The sequence below is a fragment of the Macrobrachium nipponense genome, chromosome 2 (genome assembly GCF_015104395.2).
Source record: "Macrobrachium nipponense isolate FS-2020 chromosome 2, ASM1510439v2, whole genome shotgun sequence".
NCBI lineage: Eukaryota > Metazoa > Arthropoda > Malacostraca > Decapoda > Palaemonidae > Macrobrachium > Macrobrachium nipponense.
This window is the reverse complement of record NC_087201.1, coordinates 90174139-90196638: the sequence shown is the minus strand read 5'-3', so window position 1 is coordinate 90196638 and position 22500 is coordinate 90174139. Positions and strand designations below refer to the sequence as shown.

At 36.1% G+C, this 22500-nt stretch overlaps 1 protein-coding gene across 3 annotated transcripts in view; it reads right to left on the bottom strand.

Annotated features, from left to right (window-relative positions):
* LOC135220771 (uncharacterized) overlaps positions 1 to 22500 on the bottom strand; it is a 657141-nt gene that overhangs the window by 158645 nt on the left and 475996 nt on the right. Inside the window, exon 1 of one of the 3 annotated variants that reach the window (XM_064258237.1) lies at positions 15157 to 15673. The exons of the other annotated variants lie outside the window; for them this stretch is intronic. Within the exon in view, the coding sequence (XP_064114307.1) occupies positions 15157 to 15658 (502 nt within the window). The 5' untranslated portion in view covers positions 15659 to 15673. Of the gene's footprint in view, positions 1 to 15156; positions 15674 to 22500 lie in introns of those variants that run through there. 3 annotated transcript variants of the gene reach the window in all.

Here is a 22500-nt window from a genome sequence, read left to right as displayed (position 1 = left end):
AACTAACCCTATTCCGATGGAACAAACCCACAGAGGTCACTGACTTGAAATTCACGCTTCCAAAGTATATGGCGTTCAACTGAAACAAGTAACAAAAGATAATGGGAAATACAGAAAGAAGAGATCACTAATAAAAATTCCAAAAAAATAACAAATAGACAAATATATAGATAAAGATGTAGGTAAAATCCAAACAAGGAAGGACCGACCTTGTAAAGCTTGGAAAAAAAGAGGAAAATAATAAAAGTACGAAGTTCATTAGAAACTGCAATTTCGTAAAAAATGTATTTGCCAGAAATATAAAATTTGTGAAAGGGAATATGAAATTTTTAAAACATCGACATTAAAATATTTTTATATAAAGTCTAAAAACGCAAACAATATATATATGTATATATATATATATATATATATTATATATATATATATATACACACACACACCACAAGTATATGTATGTATAGGTTGAACCAGAAGTAAGTGGACACTAGATGATAACATTTATTTTGAGATTACATATAGAGTTATATTACATTATTTGTCATTATGGGTTGTCTAAAAAGAAGAAAAATATCATATTTAAATAAATTTAATTATCTATTTAGGTCACAAACACCATATTATAGTAATAATAAACACCATCGTCATAGTATAACCCTAACACAAACCGTATTCCACCTAGAGATTATTCAACCGCAGGCTTTAATATAAGGTCTTATTTTTTTCTTACTCGGGGAGTAAGCCTACAAACTACTTTGCTGTGTTGTTGTTACCCTTGTTGTTATGCGTGAATGATTAAGCTCAGGTGCTCCTGTATTTATGAACGTATTTATATACAAATATACGTACTTATAGAAGCGATACACTGTGTACATTTCCATATGAGAGAGAGAGAGAGAGAGAGAGAGAGAGAGAGAGAGAGGGAGAGAGAGAGAGAAAATTAAAATATTCGAGAACGTTTTACACGTTATATTTTCAGGCCAATATTTTATTCACGCCAGAAATTTATTCAAGGATTTACTAAATATTTACCCCAATTAACTATTGTACGTGTTGCCTAATTAATTATAATAAAGCGTAGAATTCTGATGAGATGAACGTAAATAGCCTTTCTTCTCGATAAATCCCCATTTGTACAAGAACAAAAAAGAAATAATAATACAATAAGCTTTTAACTGCAGGATCTAGGGACCCATTGGCATAAACTTCCTATATGTAAAAGTGTATTTGTAACAGGATTTCATCATTCCTCCTGCCAACCTTACGTTAAAGACGAAACGATCTCCTTCTAGGAGGCAATTAATATGGAAAATAAAATTCCAGCTTCTGATTTACTAAACATTCTTTCGGATGACCTCAACTGAGGTCCGAAAAATCGAGTAGTCAGGAGTGCATAGCAGATAACAACCAGTTTTACCTTCAACATAAACTGCATTGACTGCATGAATTCATTCGACCTGAAATATCACAAAAGCTTAAAACGGATGACTACTTATTTGGCTTTTAATTAAAATTGTGCACTGACTAGGTCGTTCGAAATTTATAACTCTGATTCTCTAAAGTTAAACATGAAAACTGGGCCAAGGTTGTAGCATGTAAAAGATATATAGATATATATATTTATAGATAATATATATATATAATATATACTATATATCATATATATATATATATATATATATATAATATACATAATATATACACATATATACATATATATATATACATATATGTGCATATATAAAATACATATACATATACATACTATATATATATATATACTGACAGTCTATCCTAACATCTACCATATTTTATGTTAACCAGGGATTCCCCCTTCTACAGAAGAATAGTTGCACATATAAGTTCCCTTGCAATCAGTGTAATAAAGAGTAATTGGGACAGAGTGGCACGCATCTCGAAACTAGATTAAAACAACATAAATATAACGCCAGAACAAGAAATACTGCAAGTTGTTTACTTCAGCATACAAATGAATGCAATAACACCATCAACTGGGGAAATGCTTGAGATCATGGCCTTTATAGACATCACGAAAAGAAAAATTGTTGAATCGTGTGTAATAGAGAAAAATCGTATTAATTTCATCAACAGCAGCCCAGGGATGTACAAAGTACAAACTGAACGAACTATTTGTAAATAATTTTTTTTAAACAATCAGTTTCACGATAGTTTTTATGTTTATGTAATGCTGCCACAGCGGCGACTTTGCTATTTCAGCTGATTTTTCGAAAATGGTACCAGAGTTGTACCGAACCGTCAACATAATAGTTGAAAATATGCTTTGGATGTTCTTCGACCTAAAACTCATTAGTCTACTGAGATTCCCAAACTGTACCGCAGTTCCGATGAATTTTTTTTACCACTTGACTCTCAGGAGGTGCGAAAATCACGAAATCGCTTCTTGGTCAACTCCTTGTTTCATTCATATTAGATATATATATATATATATTATATGATATATATATATATATATTATAATATCATATATATATAGATATATATATATATATATATATTATATATATATATATATATATATATAATATAATATATAATATATATGTGTGTGTATATGACTGCAAGGTATTTTCTGTTAAAACAGAATTCCACCTAATGAAAAGGGCCCTATAAAGTCAGTGCTATAATACAGAGAACCAACTCTCTCCCCCTTCAGGCGGGTAATGCATGAGGGTCAGTTATTGTTGAAGATTAAGCCAGCATAAACCTAGCCGGGGTTCTTGCCCCCTGGAGCAGCCCGTAACAATCAGAGTTACAGAAAGGTGGTATTCATACCAAGGGATCCAGAGGACAGTCGTCACGTCACTCCAGTTGCCAATCTCTCTTTCTTTAATCTTCTTAATTGCTGGTTGGAGGATGATTTTTATCTAAAATAACTTAGTCCCAGGCTCTTTTTGAGAGGTTTATCATATTTCTTTGTTTAATCAAAGCTGATTCTACCAACTGGTTTTTGAACCAATAATTGCCACTATAAACTATACATAACAAATTCCAGTTTATTCTGTGATTATGGTCATTTATATAGTTAAAAATCGCCGAGCATTGTTGGTCGTACCTAACTGAACGTTTGTGCTGTATTAACCTCGTGATTTACTTGTAAAGCCTATATACGCCTGGTCACTGGGGACTGGGTTTTGTTGGACGTTAATCAGGGATTCTGGCAAGATATTTACCTACCCAAATTGTCAACTAGAGTGACATAACGTCTGACCTCTGGATCCCTTGGTATAAATGCCACCTTTCTGTAACTCTTACCCTCATTCATTACCTGCCTGAAGAGAGAGAGAGAGTTGGTTCTCTGAAATATAGCATTAACTTTCTATATGTTGGTGCTTTTATGGTCTCCTTTTTATTAATTATATATTGTATACGTATATGTTTCACATACAATAATAAAATATAGATCATAAAGAGATACAGATAATAAATTGATTAGATTCTATCCATCTGGTTTCCCCCTTCATGTTAAACAAATACCCAAAAGAGTCAAGCATTAGGACATATCGAAATGAAAGCTCGAACAGCCCATTTTTATTACATAATAAAGATATCAAGTTCGGGGGAAATTGTTCAAAGGTATTTAATAAAGGAGAAATTCTAAACGCAACCCTAATACTCGTACATACACGTGTACAAAACCTTCACGTAACGGCTGAAAAAAGTAAAGGGTAATTCAAGTTAAGTCTATTCATCCTGCATCATCATACTAAGCATAGGAAGCGTCCTTCTCTTTCTCAGTTAATATACTATGACACAACATAATTCTACCTTAGCACACTTACATGAGTATTCCCAGACATCATCGCCAGTAACCACAGCATTTTTTCCTTACCTGAAAAGAAACCGGAATAAATTAGTAACGAACTTGAAAAAAAATCATATATGAGACAATGTCAATAACTTTACATAAGCCTACCATAAAAAAAATTAATTCATTCATTACAAAGAGGGGTTTGACTTCCGACTATATAAACCCTGCTGCTCACAACCGGATTACACACCATCTGGGATAACAACATATAAGACATCGCTAATGCCTCTTGAGAAAAACAAAAAAATTTATGAAAACTTACAAAGAAAAAGTAACAATTAAGAGTTATGACTGTACAAATGTACAAAAAATCAACCTACAACGCCTTTAAAAATTGTATTTCGACCAGACTTTGTTGAGGTACATTACTCATTCCCTGACTTAATCCTTGCAACTCTAAAACAAGAAGACGTTGCAGGACAGTATTGCTTCACTGCAATGCGCGTCAATTTGGTTAAATTGCAAAGATAATGAAAAGTTTGGTGTCACCGTTCCGAGAGCAAGAATCACCACTGAACAACTTTTCCAACGATAGCTGAAAAAGTTTTTTTCTTTTCCGAAAAGAAAAAAATATTCAGTTTATTTTGGAAATAAAAGTAATAGAATTTGGTTTAGTTTATCACTTACGTTGCAGAAATAAATGGAGATCTCTGTCAACACGAACATGTTTAAAAGGAGACTTGGTGTGGAAGGCACGAGCAAACTGGTCGAGTCTCGGTCAAACCTTCACATTTCTTACGTTTTCTTTCACTCTCGACAAAGAAAACCAACACAACCGTCACATAAGTCTGGGAGACTAAACAAACTTCAGTTTCTTAGCAAATCATCATTTTTATCATCATAATATTCTGTGGATGAACCCTATGCATACGGACAAGCCCACTGGGGCCATTGACTTGAATTTCAAGCTTCCAAAGAATATATTGTCATTAGGAGGAAGTTCCAAAGAATATGGTGTTCATTAGGAGGAAGTAAAGGGAAATACAGACAGAAAATATCCCACTTATTAAAAAGAAAAAAAAATCAATAAATAGATAAAAACGAATTCATATGCAAGATGATTAGTATTCGTTTGAACTTCCGAAGTTCCAAAAGCACGGATTCCCTTGGGAGGCTGCTCCACAGTCCAACAGTGTGAGGAATCAAGGACCGGTGGATGAGAGAAGTTCGACAGCGAGGCACATTTACTCATTTACTGCATATTGGTGCTGCTCTTCAGCGAATCTGGTTGCTCTCGGACGATAAAATGGATCTGGGATCAATTGTGAATCTGAACGATCTCTGGTGAAATAAAACATATGATAAAGTGATGAACAAGAGACCATCCGTCGATGGTCCTAATCATAACTGCTAGTACTCGGAAATAGAAACCTACATCAGGAACAACTCAATCTAAAAGCGACAAATCTCTGGCGAAAGCAGACAACGGCACCTTAGAACAGTATTCTAGTAAATTAAGGACAAATGACCTAAAACTGGTTGCACTGATTTTATTAGTTATGAATATATAAGGCCTTACGAACAATATCTAACTTTCGCGAGGCAAAAGTTACACCTAAAATAGTTAAAACTTCAGACTCATTCAGCAAAGTTTCATCCACCTGAAGGGGAGGATGGGGTAAGGCATCTGTGAGAGATCTGCTAATCAATGGTGTGTTAATTTTATTGGAGTTCAACCTCATACCCACTGACTACACCATTCCCCGAGCCGGTCCATGCCCCGCTTGAGGTTGAGGGCAGCTTCATTTCTCATAAGTGAAGACTTACTACACCGACCAGTGTTGCATCATTTTTCATGGCCAACAACCATATCACTTGCATACACTAAAAATAATAGTGGTGGACCAAGAACATTGCCTTGTGGAACTCCAGACACAATAAGTCTTGGTTCACTAAAGTTCCCGTCCACAGCAACTCGCTTATGCCTACCTGTAAGGAAATCTTAAAATAATCCTATAATATATCCACTCACTCTAAGAATCTGAAGTTTATAAATAAGTGCCTTGTGATTTACTGAATAGCAAGCAACATTAAAATCTATCTGAATTATTCTGCACTCAAAACTCTTATCAAAGTTCCCTTGCAATTGGCATGTCTAGTCTAAAAGAACATCGCAGGTACCTAACTGCTTCCTGTATGCATGCTATCAGCTAACAATCATTTAAATACCACATATACATAGTGGCTTAAAAATAAGTTTTTTCAGCAACTTTGGAGAGCACAGGGAGAATAAGATATTGGTCTGTGGTTACTGCAGTCTGCAGATATGCCACTCTTTGGAACAGGCACTGTATTACTACGCTTGCGCTCATCTGTAAAGATACTACGTCGAAATAACAATCTATAGAATCTTCTAATCTTGGGAGACAACAAGTTAGAATTTATTTTAAGAAAAAAGGGAAGAAACCGTCAGAGCCTTCTCCATCCCAGCTATCAAGATTATCCAGAATTTTCTTAACATCTTTAGAGCGAAATCGGATCTTGAATGAATAGGTTCAGGATGACAATTATCAAGGAGAGGAACAACCTCAGCTGACTGCTTAGATCCAAAGCTCGATGAAGAAGTTCAGTCTTTTCCTTAGGGCCAATAACCAAACTACTACCATCATCTATTTGTAGTGGTGGAATGGAGGACGAACCTGACCTAAAGATAGATGATGCCAATTTGTTGCACCAAAGATGAGGCTGAATAATTCCATCATGTTTCCTCTTCAAGGAATTTTGTCATTTCTCTCGGCTGCATGGGAAGTTCTATTCGCAGCACGGCGGGAAAAAAAGTATAATTTTAATTTGAACGATTTTGTCTCCATGCGTTGAATTTGACGTTTGTCATGGCAGGCTCGTCTATGTGTATTATTATCATTATCATTATTATTATTGGAAAAGTAAATCCACAGTAGTATGCATGTTTGATTTGTTATTTAAAATATATAAGGTAGACAACTCTCGATGACCTGCACGGTCCTCCTTGTCAATCGGACTATAATTAAAAAAAGTGACTACGCAAAAACTTTTACGACTTGTTTACAAATAGATTGTTGTCCCCTCATTCTCATTTTGGATTATTATTATTATTATTATTATTATTATTATAAAATGGAAAAGTAAAGCTACAATAATATGTCTGTTTGATCTTGTTATTTAAAATACAATGCAGAAAGCTTCGATGACCTGCACGGTCCTCCTTGTCAGTTAGACCGTGCAGGCCATAGAAAACTTTCTGCTTTGTATTTTAAATAACAAGATCAAACAGACATAATTGTGGCTTTACTTTTCCATTTTATTTTATTGACTCATGTGAGTATGAGTTTTCTTTGGATTATTATTATTATTATTATTATTATTATTATTATTATTATTATTATTATATTATTATTATTATATTATTATTATTATTATTATTATTTGGATGATAAATCATATTCATATGGGACTAGCCCGCAGGGGACACTGACTTAATTTCAAGCTTTCAAAGAATACGGTGTTCATTTGAAATTAACATTATATGAATATTAGTGACATAATTTCAGCGGAAAGCCACGTGTGATTAATCTATACGAGATAAGTTTTATGACAATGGCTTATTCAACTGTACTTTCATACAGAGAAATGTTCCATACAAAAGAACCACCACTAACTAATTAGGAACGAAGTAATCTTACCGATAAGATATTTTCAAAATCCGTGACTGATGGAGCAAATAATATATAAAATATGTGCAGTATCGTCAATACTTAAACGTAATACAATAATGCTAAAAACGACAACAAACAAAAAAGTAAACTTTTGGGAAGAGAGAAATACAAACGAAACCATTTGGAATAACAATCAATGTCGTTATTTAACAGCATTTTAATCTTTTTCTCTGTCTTAAATCCGAAATAAAAATCTGGCTCCAAACAAGAAAATAAAAATAAAATGTGAAACCAAAGTTCTACAATCGCTGTGCAATATCTGTTCGCATCACCTCAACAAAAGTTCATGAATATACAGTGATGCATATAAAAGAGAAGACTTGCCCCTTTCTGTATTTTTTCATAACAAGCACTTAATCCACTGACAGCTGCAATGGACAGGGGAAGACGGGGCCGGCGAAAGTACGCATTTTGTAGTCAGCTCGTGACTTCGTTTACTAGGAGCCTGAAGAAAGAGGGATATCTCCTGCTGGAACACGGGGGGTTGGGAGGGGGGGGGATGTACCTTCTATGTTAATGAATAAACAGAATACACTCTAGTAAGGTCATTGAGGCTTTAGGTCAAAGTTATATTTGACATTCAATATAAAGAAGACTACGTGATACGAAGTGTACAACTGTCCCTATGATCACGTACCTGGCATATGCGGGGCTGCAATTCGACTTGTCTATGTAATACGTCTACCTTAATGGCCAACTAAAGCCTAAATCCTTTCGACTATTTATAAACTTTCTATTTACGAAGGTAAATAAACGAGAAATTGCCCAGGCAAGGCACTCGTTACGTATGGATGTAGTCATGCCGTCTTGGGAAATGGCGTAATTACACCCACACGCACACACACATTTACTTATTCTATCCCCTCCTAAGCAAGGTTTTCAAAAATTGAAAAAGTTTCACTCGATTTTCACATACGAAAAAAATAAAAACATATCTTTCAATATATATTCATATTCCCCCACTACTCCCGTATAGGTACACTGTTAATATGCTACTGTATATGCATGAAAAGAGACGCGTGTCATGATTAAAAAAAAAAAAAAAAAAAAAAAAGAATGTGCGATGTTGAAAAAAAGTTTCAATTATATATATAATTATATATATTGATATGTAATATTATTATATATAATATTTATATATTAATATATATTATACAAATGTGTATATACATATATACACACACTATACGAGCACGCGCGCGCGCGCACACATATATAAAACTGTGCGCTGTACAAAAGCCAGGTGGTCATGCAACATCATGTGTATTGATGTTTCCTCGCCGTCACATGCTAATGTGTGTATGTGCAGTAGATCAATCATCAATCATGCACGTACGGAACAGTTGCCAAAACAGAGGCATTAAGATATGAACAAAAATTGAACCTTGTGTCACTCCGTATGACAAATCAATTGCATTCACTAGTAGTAGGAGTAGTAGTAGACAAATAAATCAAAATAATCTTTACCCACAAATTCGATATTACTAACCTGTCGCCTAAATCATTTCCCAACGGACTAATTGTGGGGCAAGTATAATCTGAAGGAAGGGTTATAAGTTAGGTTAGGATTGGGGCTATGAACTAAATATCGGAACTTCGTAATACGCCTCAGGATTCTGATTCCATTCATGTTTCTATAAATACACATTTCGACAACTAGACAAGACGCACTTGAAATCCGTCCGCATACTGTACCTCCAATTATGGGCAACGGTCTGTCATATCCAACTACTTGGATTATTCAACGCCCGTAACAGACAGGGTGACCAATGACAACAGGTGAATGTCAAACCAATCACAAGATAAGCGTAGGAGAATAACATGGAGAAATGCTTATGACACTTCGTAAACATAACAAGGCCTAGGAAGTCTAAAATGTATGACTTTAGTTATCACACACAATATTTTATTCACAACGTCGAATGTTTTTTTCTTCAATTTATTCACTGCAGCTTTTCTTAAAACGTAAATAGTACATGACTAAATCTAATATAATTAAAACATTCTACCATATACAAGAAACTTTATCCAAGTGCGGTACAAAACTTCATCTAATGACAGGAAAAATCATGATTAGCTGCTCACAAAGCTACTCTATATCAAGGCTGTCTTTTAAAGATGTTAGGTAGATATGCAAGTTTTAAGATGATTAATGTACCATAAGGATATACGTAGAAACAACTTACTTCCAAGCGTATTTCACGTAAATAGGTAAGGTACGAGAGCTGTTCTGGTAAAAAAAAAAAGGCCTTAAATATACACACAACTCTATATAATTACGATGACAGCATCACTGTCAGTCTCTAATGAAATAATACTCAATGATTCTCTCCTCAATACATATTCGATAAACTTATTTTATTATGTTACCACACCAAAACAAGAATGGCGTTTGTAAATTGCAGATGTTCACTTTTTTCTCTTTTTTTTTTTTAAGAACTATAGGCTATACCGAGGCACGTGGTGGAAGTTCCTGTTAAAAGGTTAAGGTTTAAAATCGAATAACGGACCGGGTAGGTAACTACCATCAAATTTTGAATGACTCCTATAACAGAGCTTTAATGCAAAATTTACAACAGCTAAATCCAAATATGCATGCAGCAAAAGCTAGTTATCGCGTCATAAATTAAAAACAGTGCTCCCATTTTCTGCCAAAATCATGATAACCACGAGGTGACGTAAACTTACCTTCAGGACAAATGACCGCGTTCCGGTGTATTGTTTAGTATGTATATTAATAAACCCTCCAATACACAGCACTTTATTCTTCCATTCTCTTCATCAGAAGAGCGATGCCGCCAAGCAATTCCACACGATTTAAAACGTTCCCTACCACTACCACACGCTCTTCCAACTGAATGCCACCACCACCACCACCATAACTGTTATCAAGGTCTCCGGCCTGACACCAGTGGCTCTGCAGCACTAAACTGCAACTAAACCAACCACTGTAAATAGATGACGACAAATGCAATGCTGATGATGATGTTCCCTTTGGTTTCTTCCTTTCCTTTCCACACGCACAGACAAACACACACACACATACACACACCTTTATCGCGACAACAGCCGCAACACAACATGACCCATCCCTCCCCCTTCCCTAGCCGGTAATAGGGGCACCGGAGGCTCGACCATACCCCACCCAAAACAACCCCCACCTTTGGACGCCAGCCAGGGGTTTAAATGTCCCGCCAGCAGGTGTGGATAGTGTTAGGGCGAAAACCGTTTGCTACGGTGACGGTTAAGCAGGGATGCCGTCATAAGCACAAATACACACACATGTACTCACATGCACACACGTACACGCACGCATACACACAAACACGCACACCGTGCACACAAGAGGCCGTTGAAACTACCCAAATCTTGAATAGAATTTTTATAAAAATTATGAAAAAGGATATAGACGTATAGACGATAAATTGACACGGAGAGAGAGAGAGAGAGAGAGAGAGAGAGAGAGAGAGAGAGAGAGAGAGAGAGAGATAAATGACCAGTTTTCTTTTGAACGAATTTTTTCCCGCCGGAAGAAAACGGGATCTATCAACGCCATACATTTGCAGGGGGTACAGAAGCAATACTGTCAAGTCTTCTAGTGCCACGATTTCAACTTTAGGTTAGACAGTTTGTGTTCATATAATTATAACAAGAGGTTGATCACTTTTAGTATTCAAATTACGCAGTTAATACAGAGCAGACGTTCTGATTGTACTACAAAAGCTTCGAAAACGTCAAAATCGATTCACAAGCAGAGCCCATCCCACCGATAACATTTGTATTTTACACAAATCATTCTACAATATCCAAAAAATGAGGAATTTCCATCAGTAAACAACGCACATTTCTTTGCAAAGATGCTGAACAGCACTGAACTTCACTGAAATACCGGGCAGCGGATTTCATGACTGCTCGTCAATCATTTGTTTTAATCAGGATCTGGCAAATTGCTTCTGCAACAAATGAAGGCCACAGTCATTTACCTTTTAGAAACGGAAAAGAAATACATACTGAGGATTGGCACGAAAACAAACGATACATCAGCCATTGCAATTAAACAAAGGTCATGTTTTAGTGATAGACAGTGATGAGTTTTGCCACTGATCGATCCTGCTGTGTTGCCTATTTCATAGAATTGTCTTAAGACAATTTTGAAATTACATTAAAAATAATAATAATAATAATAATAATAATAATAATAATAATAATAATAATTGAAAAAGAAACCCACAAATTCAATTTGTAACTTGTTTACTTCTAAGTATTTACATTTAGTTTTACTCCACACTCGAGTACTTTCAGGCCCTTTCTTTGCCCATTCTCAAGAGATGTTGGGATGTTAGCTAACATCCCAACATCTCTTGATTAATGGGCCACAGAAGGGCCTGAAAGTACTCGAGTGTGGAGTAAAACTAAATGTAAATACTTAGAAGTAAACAAGTTACAAATTGAATTTGTGGGTTTCTTTTTCAATCTTCAAAGAAAACTGAAAGAAGTTTTGTTTGGTTAATAATAATAATAATAATAATAATAAATGGCTATGTATTTTTCACGACAGTTTCATAAAAGAAAGTATGCTTTCTCTAATAGCAACTGAAAATCCCTAATTACTTTGAGTGAAGCCTGTAAGATCACTAAAAGGAGATATATACAAACTTCAATCTCATTTCAGCCTACATCCCTCAAAGTCAAAGGACATACTACTTTATGGGAATGCAAGCGCAACGCTGCATCTCCGAGCTGCGCACCCTCGAGACCGCGTGTCAGCAGAGTTAAGTCTATGTACATGGCTTCTTTCGCATTTAGGTCTGTTATTCAAGAAAGTCCTTATGACACGGTAATGTTGACTTTTAATTACGGGAGTGTAGCGAAGAGTCGCCTCCATGCAAATATGACGAGGCTTTTCCCACCCTTGCTCCGTTTTACATCCACGAGCGGCGTCAATTTCTCTCTCTCTCTCTCTCTCTCTCTCTCTCTCTCTCTCTCTCTCTCTCTCTCTCGAGCGTCTTTAAACGCTGAAAAAAATCATAAATGATAAACCACACACGCTGAAACAAAACGTATAGAACGGAAAATGTATTGAGTTCAATTTAAAGTTAAAAAGAAAAACATCGTTTACCTTACGCTCATGAACAGACTGTCTCACAAACATGTGTATATATGTATTTATATACATACACACACACACATATATAACATACATTTATATCATATATATATATTATATATATATAATATAATATATATATATTCTATATATATATATATTATATATATATATATATATATATATATATGTTAAAATCCTTATATATATATAAGGATTTTAACAAAATGGTGCTTTCCAAAATGAAGGTTTCAAACCTACTTATTTTCCGAGGTTATGAACTGTTCTTGAAATCACGGGGAAACACCAAACATTATAGGATGCAAATTGTGAACAATATTCAATTTAAACCAACAGTTACGTATGTATGAACAAAACACAAAAGTAATCATTTAAAATGATAAATCAAACTGATATTAGCATTTTCCAAAACAAATATTTCTATTTTGTCATTTATTTTCTTCTGATACTTTTTTTTCACAGTTTAATAAGTGAATAACCAAGATCTAAATAAATTATCCTGTATTTTAAACTATCCTCACAGAATCAACTGTGCCCAGTGCTTTATCTTCTTAAGACGAAAGTTTTCGTGAAACAAAGATAATTGGCATCAATTCTCTCTCTCTCTCTCTCTCTCTCTCTCTCTCTCTCTCTCTCTCTCTCTCTCTCTCTCTCTCCCGATACTCATAAGCATCAGCATCATTATCATCATCCTCATTATTATCATCATCATTATTCAGACGATGAACCCTATTTATATGGAACAAGCCCACCAAAGGGGCCACTGACTTGAAATTCAAAGAATATGGTGTTCATTTGAGATAAGTACCAGAAGTTAATGGGAAATACAAAAAGAGAAGATCGTTAGTTATGAGAAAAATTTAGTAAATTAAAAATATAAGCAACTAAAAATGCAAGTACATTTCAAAACACAAGGGGAACTGTTCCTGGATAGCAAATCATTATATCTTCGTTTGAACTTTTGAGATTCCAACTGCTCGACATCCTCAGGGAGAGTTCCACAGTTCAACGGTGTGAGGAATAAATGACCCCATAAGGTAAAAATAGGCCCATACTATCAGTCACAATATAAAGGAAGTAATCTCGTTCTTTTTCTTGCTTTGTCTTGTGATGATAGAAACCGATGAATTCTTAAATGTCCTTTAAGATCTTTAACAAGATCTTAAAAAAAAAATGAACCCTAACACCTACAATTATACAAAGTATGCAAAACTCCTTTACATGAGGCACTTTCAATGACACATTCCTTACGGAACGAGTTCCGTAACTGAGGAGAAGAGAAGTTGGAATAAATAAAAAGGTGCACTGAAGGACGGGAAGAAAAATGAGTTAGTTAGATGGAGGAAGGGAGCTAGAGTGAATGAAAGAAGGGTATCTTGTTAAGAGCTATCGCACGTTTGAAAATGCCTTTTACTCGAAGTGGATGAAGTCTCTCTCTCTCTCTCTCTCTCTCTCTCTCTCTCTCTCTCTCTCTCTCTCTCTCTCTCTCTCTCTCTCTCTCTCTCTCTCTCTCTCTCTCTCTCTCACGCGGCCTTTCCCTAGAAAACCTCTTCCTGTACTCTTTGAGAGTAGTTCAAACTTCAGACAGGAACAGGAAAAATAATATAGTTAAAAAAAAATCGAACAAACAATCAAGCTGTATCACATGGCATTATTTCTTCAGAATAATAAACTCAGATTATTACGTTTCAGAGACATGAAACTCCCTCTATTTTATTATCCTTAGCAAAAGAATAACTGCCTTCTCTTTGCCTAACTACTTGTTCATATGCTGTACATTTTGATATCAAACTTTACCTGGCCATATGCTCTACATTCGCAACTAACCTTAACGAGAGCGTACATTAGATTTTCACTCGTAACTATTTCGTATATTTGCTTATAAACTATACATGGCCACCATGTCTCCTATATTTGCAACTAAAAATTACAAGACCATATATTGTAAGTATATTTTCAACTAAACTCTACAAGACCAAGTGCTGAGCATTTGTGATGTTATAAATATTTTACTTACAACCGATTCCACACTACCGATTATACATTGGCAATTTTGATTCTGAGTGTCCCATTTTAACATTTCGATTAAACTGTGGTAATACGTCTGTCTGAATTAACCTTGTACAGAATAACGCCACTACGAGATCACATCCATTTGACGAGAGATAAAACGCAATAAGAATTTTTGAAAGATTTTGTGATCTGTATATAATAAAGTTAACAACACACTTCATGAACAAGTAATAAACAAAAACATTGAATTGCTGCATTGAGAATTACTGCTCATGGTGTGCGAGCAAGTTGTTTCACCTAACATGCATCTCTTCCATGTAGGTAACTCTTCGACCTCTCCTCACCACTGGCCTTCTCAAATAAAATAATAATAATAATAATAATAATAATAATAATAATAATAATAATAATAAAACTGCCAACTTCATCTCCAAAAGATCAGACGAACAATCCTGCCAATAATACATTACCTTTCGAAGGAGACTTGGCGAGAGGTTTCACAGGTTTGGGCTTGACCTGACCTTTACCCTTGGGCCTCTTCCTGTACACCAAAAGGACGCAAGAATTCTTCTGGCCCTCCTGTCGAAACTTCTTGGGGTTCGGAGGGACCCTCTTACACCCGCAGGCCCACGCCAGGGAGCTATCTCCCCTGCTACAACTATAACAGAGGGCACGCTGGTCCTCGATGTCGGAAGAGACGCTCCCAGGGCCACGCCCATACTGCACTCGAATCACGAGGTTGCCCTGGGTGGCCAATAATCTGGATGAGGGCGAGGAAGAGCCCAAACTGGACGCTCTTTTACCTTGGCCCAGAGTCTGGCGCTTTTTGTAGGGCGTCTTCTTCTTCCCTTCCCTGCCAAGAATGATCTCGTTCCTGACATTGTTTGAACTCAGCCTCAGCTGGTTGCTGCTTCCGACGACTTTCTTCGACTGGACGTGATGGGAACATTTATATCCTTGCCATATCTTCATCTTTCATTTAACGCGGGTCACAGCTTCCATCATGGGTAGAACAAGATGCCCTTGCACAAAATGACGAACACAAATATCTAACCCATTTCTATTTAAAACGTTGGTATTGAATCCTGCGCTCTATACATTACAAGACATAACATTGGTCATCACAATTACAGTATAACAGGATTGAATAAAATGTAATATGTAAAGACACTGCCCACATATCGTACCAAAATGTTCGCTCTACTTCAGACAAGTTTCACGGCTGCCTTTCCAAAAAACTTTCAATATCTAAACCGCAAAATTTCAAGGGAGACAATACTAAGAAATTTAATTATTCCAGGGCTTCATCAAGCAAATGGTATACAAATGAAATGATGAAGATCATGATTTGATAAATTAATTTACTATATTGAGATGGAGATGATTAACATCAACAAAATCAATGTATATAGTATGTATGAAAGCATTTGTGTTAAGTAAAACATGACTGCCATCGTCATTTCCTATGTAAAGCACCAAAGAGACAAGATATCTCAATCTGAATTATACAAACTCACTATTCATACTGAATTACGACAATTCGGCTTACAATTGTTTCGAACCTGACGAATTCATCGAAAACTCGCCTCCCCCCCCCCCCCCCCCCACACTAAAAAAAAAAAAAAAAAAAAAAAAAAAAAATAACTTTAATATTCATTCCCGACCATTTTCAAGGTGTTCTTGAGGCCCCACAAACCCTTGTAATTTATTTAGTGGTCACATTCTATCTGGCACCATTTTTCGTCCCAGGGGGACGCGAATTCCAATGTGTGACAAAATAATTTTCGCATTATGAAAACTTCAATGCCAAACCGAACGATTCTAAGACTCCGACCACATGAGTACAAACAATCTCTCTCTCTCTCTCTCTCTCTCTCGTCTAATCTCCTCTCTCTCTCTCTCTCTCTCTTTCTGATCCACTCAAAATTAATAGCGATTTTCCCTACAATTTTGTAATGACGAACGCAATCACATCACCTAATTATATTTGAAGTCACTCTGCATATTGCACTGACACCGTTTCATGTGCGTTTGTCTCATAATGGTACATCAGTTTACCAGAGAAATAAGTACCTTGTATGTACGTGCGTATTTACTCTCTCTCTCTCTCTCTCTCTCTCCCTCTCTCTCTATATATATATATATATATATAGATCTATATATATATATATATACATACATACATACATACATACATACCTACATACATACATACATACATACATACATACATACATACATATATATATATATATATATATATAATATATATATATATTTATATATATATATATATATATATATACGTATAAATATATATACATAAATCACCGTTTGTTCCCGCGTGCGGGTGTTATGTGAATATAAGCTCCAACGCTACAAAGTCTGAGAAGCAAGAAGATATATCTAAAATATGGCCGTGATTAAAAGAACAACCTAACTAAACACAGGTTAGATTCCAAGCAATCCGATGTGCAGTCTCCTACCATATAATCAACCAAACAAGGAGCAATTTTTAGGACCAAAAGCTATAGCACTGAGCAAATTTTTCCAATTATCGAAAGGTTTTCACATCGCGATCTGGTTCCAGCCTACTAAATGAGACCATTTTCATAAATCATATAACTATGCAAACATACAATCGTCTATGCAAGAAAATAAACAAATATGGCATACTTGTGTATAAAATATACACATTCACTGACAAAGACGTGCCATTGCGTAATAAAACACATGTTACGTGTAACATACCAATGCATTTTATTTAGTAAAATTAACGTAATTAACACAATCAGGTCTATCTCTTATGATTAAAAGGAACAAAATTTTGAACACAGGGAATCTAGTTACTATAGTATTTTATTCTGTCTGTATCTGATTCAAATACTGAAAGTGCAATGAAACAGCAATATATACCTCACAGAAAGGGGTAAAAGGGACACAGCAATATGATATTCTCAAGTACACCGGAGCAAAGCAAGTAACGAGCTTACTTTGGTTTTCTTTTTTTGTTAGACTCACTGAAGTGGGCAGCCTGTCACTAACTGTTGTTGCCTAGACTCGGGGCCATTATTTCCGTTCCTTCCCTCTTCCTCTTCCCCCTCCCCACATCCCCCAACCCCCAAACCAGGGGAACATCTGTTACATTTACCACCAACACACCCGACCTTCTTGAGCGTTTCCTTTCGAAGTCCCTTTCCGCGTCCGTTACTCCTCCACTTCCCTCCGTCAGGCTTTGAGAAATTCGAAATTGTGAACTCCTGCGTCTTCCCGTGGGGATGCAAACCGCCGGCCATTCCTGTTAGCCATACCCGCCTTCTAAGAAGTCCCCTCCCACCATCTCCCTCTCTTCTCTTCCTGTTTGCTTCCTTCGGTCATTTCCTGTTCGCCCAGGAACCGTCCGGCATCCTTCTTTCTTTCTTTCCTTCCTTTTCTCGAACCACCCCTTTCCCAAGATAAAACCAAGCCTCATCGCCCTGCCAACAAGGGCCACTCGCTCCTTCAAATTTTCTTGGACAAGCCATGGGAGTGGCAGTCTCCAACATAACCCGGCCATCACCACCACCACAACATTAATGATCGATTACGAGAACTCCTAGCACTCATCAATATTGCCTCTTTTAAAGAGAAGAAGAAGAAGAAGACGATGATGATGATGATCAAGCGAGACATGCACAGAATTCGGCACAATTACTGATATGTATTCTGACAATAAACCTGCCTTATGCGTTCTGTAATATATAACTATGGGAAATGGGCCCCATGTTTCAGTGTCAAACAACCTTGAACGAGAAAATACCGAGCAAGTGACAAATCATGCGAACAATGCAATGCAGAAAATAACTTGCATCTTGGTAACCATTTTTTCAAGGAAAGGTAATCCATAATGGTATCTCAGATCAATGTTTTTTTTTTTCTTTTTAATGGCACCCACCCCCATCGTCCGGATTCAATGCTTGCCGAAATAAGGGCATAAAAAACATCATGGAAACCGGTAAATCAGATCTTTGTGACATAAAGTAATAACACTAATTATATTAATAATACTTTTGATGAAAACTTACCAGCCTAATATAAAAGAATCCAACACTTCGCACATTGAAAATGGTGTCTGAATCTATTCCGTGGTTCTTATGAAACGGTTTCTAGATGGCTTTACCTTTGTTCGCTCGTTTTACTGGTTACGTTTTCTTTTTCTTTTTTCTTTTTTATTCTCTACAACGGAAATTTTGCCTTTTGTTTTAGTATTGGATCTCCTTACAAAAAAAACACATACCTTAGCCTTAGGTTTTACGATGAAGCACGATTTTAAAAACTCAGCCCTCATGATTTGGTCTGATTAAAAAAAATCCTTGGTCTTAGGTTTTATAATCAGGAATGATTTAAGAAAACGTATCCTTAGATTTTATAATTAGGTACGATTTTAAAACAATAGCCTTAAGCTTATAATTAGGTATGATTTTAAAAAACGGAGCCTTAAGATTCACAATTTGGTCTGATTAAAAAAAATCCATGGCTTTCATATTCCAATGAAAACTGGACGTTGGAGAGAAAATATTGAATTGCAAAGTGAATTCGCTGCCTGACCTCAAATATTTGTTTTACATTTCGTCGATCTAATCTTCCAACCGCAACACTACAAGAGCAGTCGTAAATATTTATTATAAATATTTAAATTTATAAGTGCTTAAATACTATTTACGATGGGCAATTCATGATAGCATTCAAGAACGTTTCTGAGCACGCAAGCACGCGTACGAGAGGTTGTTAGGCAAAGAGCGCCTCTCAAGCAGGAGCAAGAATTAAACGTAGGTGCCTGAAGGGTTGGCGTCAGTGAAAAGAACAGTAGAGAGAGAGAGAGAGAGAGAGAGAGAGAGAGAGAGAGAGAGAGAGAGAGAGAGAGAGAGAGAGAGAGAGAATGCCTGGGGAAAAAGCTGATAAGTGGAATGATGACAAGGACTGCTATATATCTTCACAAGCAAGGATCTTAGCTTTGAAAAAAAAAACAGAAAAGTTATACCATGTACATGGAGATGAGGGGAGGGTTTCCAGGGGGCATTAAATGTACCAAAAGTGCCACAAAATAGGGTATCATCGAGGACATGGGGCAACGTTTGTCAAAATCAGGAGATTACGTAACCAAAAGTTTCATACATTTAAATAATAAAAACATTCGATCTCAAGTAAGAAGAAAGCAAATACTGCTCATTTCCAATAGAATACAAATTTATTTTAAAGCTAAATCTTTGAGGTAGGGTTCCTAAACACTTTCAATTCAATATTTTTTCCGTCGACGTTCAGTTTTCTCTGGAAATGAAAGGTGTAATTTATAGCTGACATCTGAATACATTTTCGCCCATGAAAATGGCTAAAGTTTTTTTTTAATCAGACCTTTAAAATATGTTTTTTTAATTAATCCAAATTACAAAAGCTAAGGCTAAGTTTTTTCTTAAATCAGGCTGAATTGTAAAGACTGAGGCTAAGTTTTTTTTATAAGACCAAATCAAAAAACTTAAGGTTAAGTTCTTTCTTCAAGCAGACCGAATTATAAAAACCTAAGACTAAGTTTTTTCATAAATCAGACAAAATGATATAACTTAAAGCTAAGTTTTTCTAAAATCAGACCGAATTCTAAAATAAGGCTGTCTTTTTATAATCAGACCCAAACTAAGACTTTTTTCCAATCAGACCAGATAACAAAACTTAATTATTTTTTTCTTAAATCAGACCGAAATATAAAACTTAAAGCTGATTTATCTTATAATCAAGACCCAATTGCAAAACAGCATGTACTACATGTACCAGCGTATGAAATTAAAAGAAAATCCTACATATGCTGGAAATTTATGTACATCTTTATACATCTTGTGACCGAATTTCTACTTCCCCTTCCCAAGTCAATAGTTGATGTATTGTTAAATTTCTTCGAAAACACGCGGTGTTACCTAGCCGATGATTATTGCTTAAACAATAACCTTGTCCATACTGTCGTATATTACAGGTTAATTAAGTTATAACAATGGCCAAAGTATATTCAGAGAGAGAGAGAGAGAGAGAGAGAGAGAGAGAGAGAGAGAGAGAGAGATTTTACAAAAATAATTTTTTTGAAGTAAGGGAAAGTACAAAATAAAGTTTAAAATAAAGTCTGCAACTGGGCACGACTTTGACGTTCCGAGTGGTAAAGGTTCTCTCTCTCTCTATCCCCAAGAGGGGGAGGGGGAGGGGGAGAGGGTGTGGGATGCTGTTAGCCCTCAGAGAGAGATGAGGAAAGTGCATTTCCAGGAAGGGTCGAAAGCATTCTCTTATACTGCAGCAGGCAAGCCAATAAAACTTTTCTTTCGTCTAGCACACCATCAAAGTGATTCTGGGACAAAATACAGCCAGCCAATCCTAATTTATCAGGAGAAAAACCCCGACGCTGCAAAAGAGAATTATTCGTCCTTGAAGAAAAAAAAAATAAAAGAAAAGAAAAGAGAAGAAAAGGAACGATCAATATGGAACTACGCCATGTGCGTGTGTTCCTGGTTCTGTTTTACATTCATAACGCACGCTCGCATACGCACAAATATATATTTATAAGTCTGTGCGCGTATGTATGCGAGCGTGCGTTGTGTGTGTTTGTGTGTAATAATCCTTTTATACGCAGAGTAAAATGCTGAAGAAAAGATGCTGCAGATATGATATTCACGGCATTACAATCTCGATCTTCATTAAAATTTTTCGTTTCTAAGTAAAAACATATTGTTAATTAGTTTATTAAAGCTTTGAGTTCTTCTCTGGTGAAAAAAGGGAAGAAACGACAAGACCTTCTTATAAGTGAACACAAACAAAGCTCATCAGTTTGTTAAGGCAGAACTGATCTTCAAATATCATCTGAAAAGTCGAATTCCGGTTAAATGTTTCAGACGAAATGGGCCTCTCAATTCGGTTACTGTCGCATTCATTCCCCATCATATCCATCATCGAACTCTCAATGCGAAAGAAAGACTCCTACATTTTATACAAATTCCGTTTTTTTTTTCTTCAAAAGAACAGACGTCAGATATTGATGGAAATTGTCATCCAAAACGTAACGGGTATTTTAACACCACAGAAGGGTGACAAGGATTGAATACCATACTTTCAAAATGAATTTCTAAACAATGAAACAAATAAGCACTCATCTATGAGTGTTTTCTGTGGCAAGAATTGAATTGAAATATGAAATCCAGGGGAGTGGCCAAGCGATGGGACCTATAAGGCGCTGAAAGGAAAACTGAGAGTAAGAACGATTCGAGAGGAATGACAGGAAGAAAACCTCGCAGTTGCACTACGAAAGCATTTTGAGGAGAGGGCGGAAAGGAAGATGGATGATTGATAATATGAAAGAAGGTACAGAGCCGTCAATGAAATGAAAGGGGTTGTATTGCAGCTAGGGGACGAAGAGACGCTGCAAAGAACCTTAAGCAATGCCTGCAGTGCACCCCTTGAGGTGCGCTGATAGCACTAACCACCTACGGGATATGTGGGGGAAAAGAGTGAGGTTTATAGGCGTGGGTGATTAGTAGAGAATAAAAATAAAATGGCTTCAACAAGGCTAACCGCCAAAAGACGTTTTTCAACGCCATGTTACACAAAACGTCTGCACGGAAATACATATAATATATTGCAAAAAACTAAGTGGAATCGAAGAATGGCCTATTATCTACGACAGTGAAATACCTGCACAATCGTTCTCCCAATTAACATCTTGAAATTTCCTATTTCCCCAATTTTTTTTCTTTCGGGGGCGGTCGGCCGGCAGTAAAATGTCAATACGATTCCCGACAGCTGTT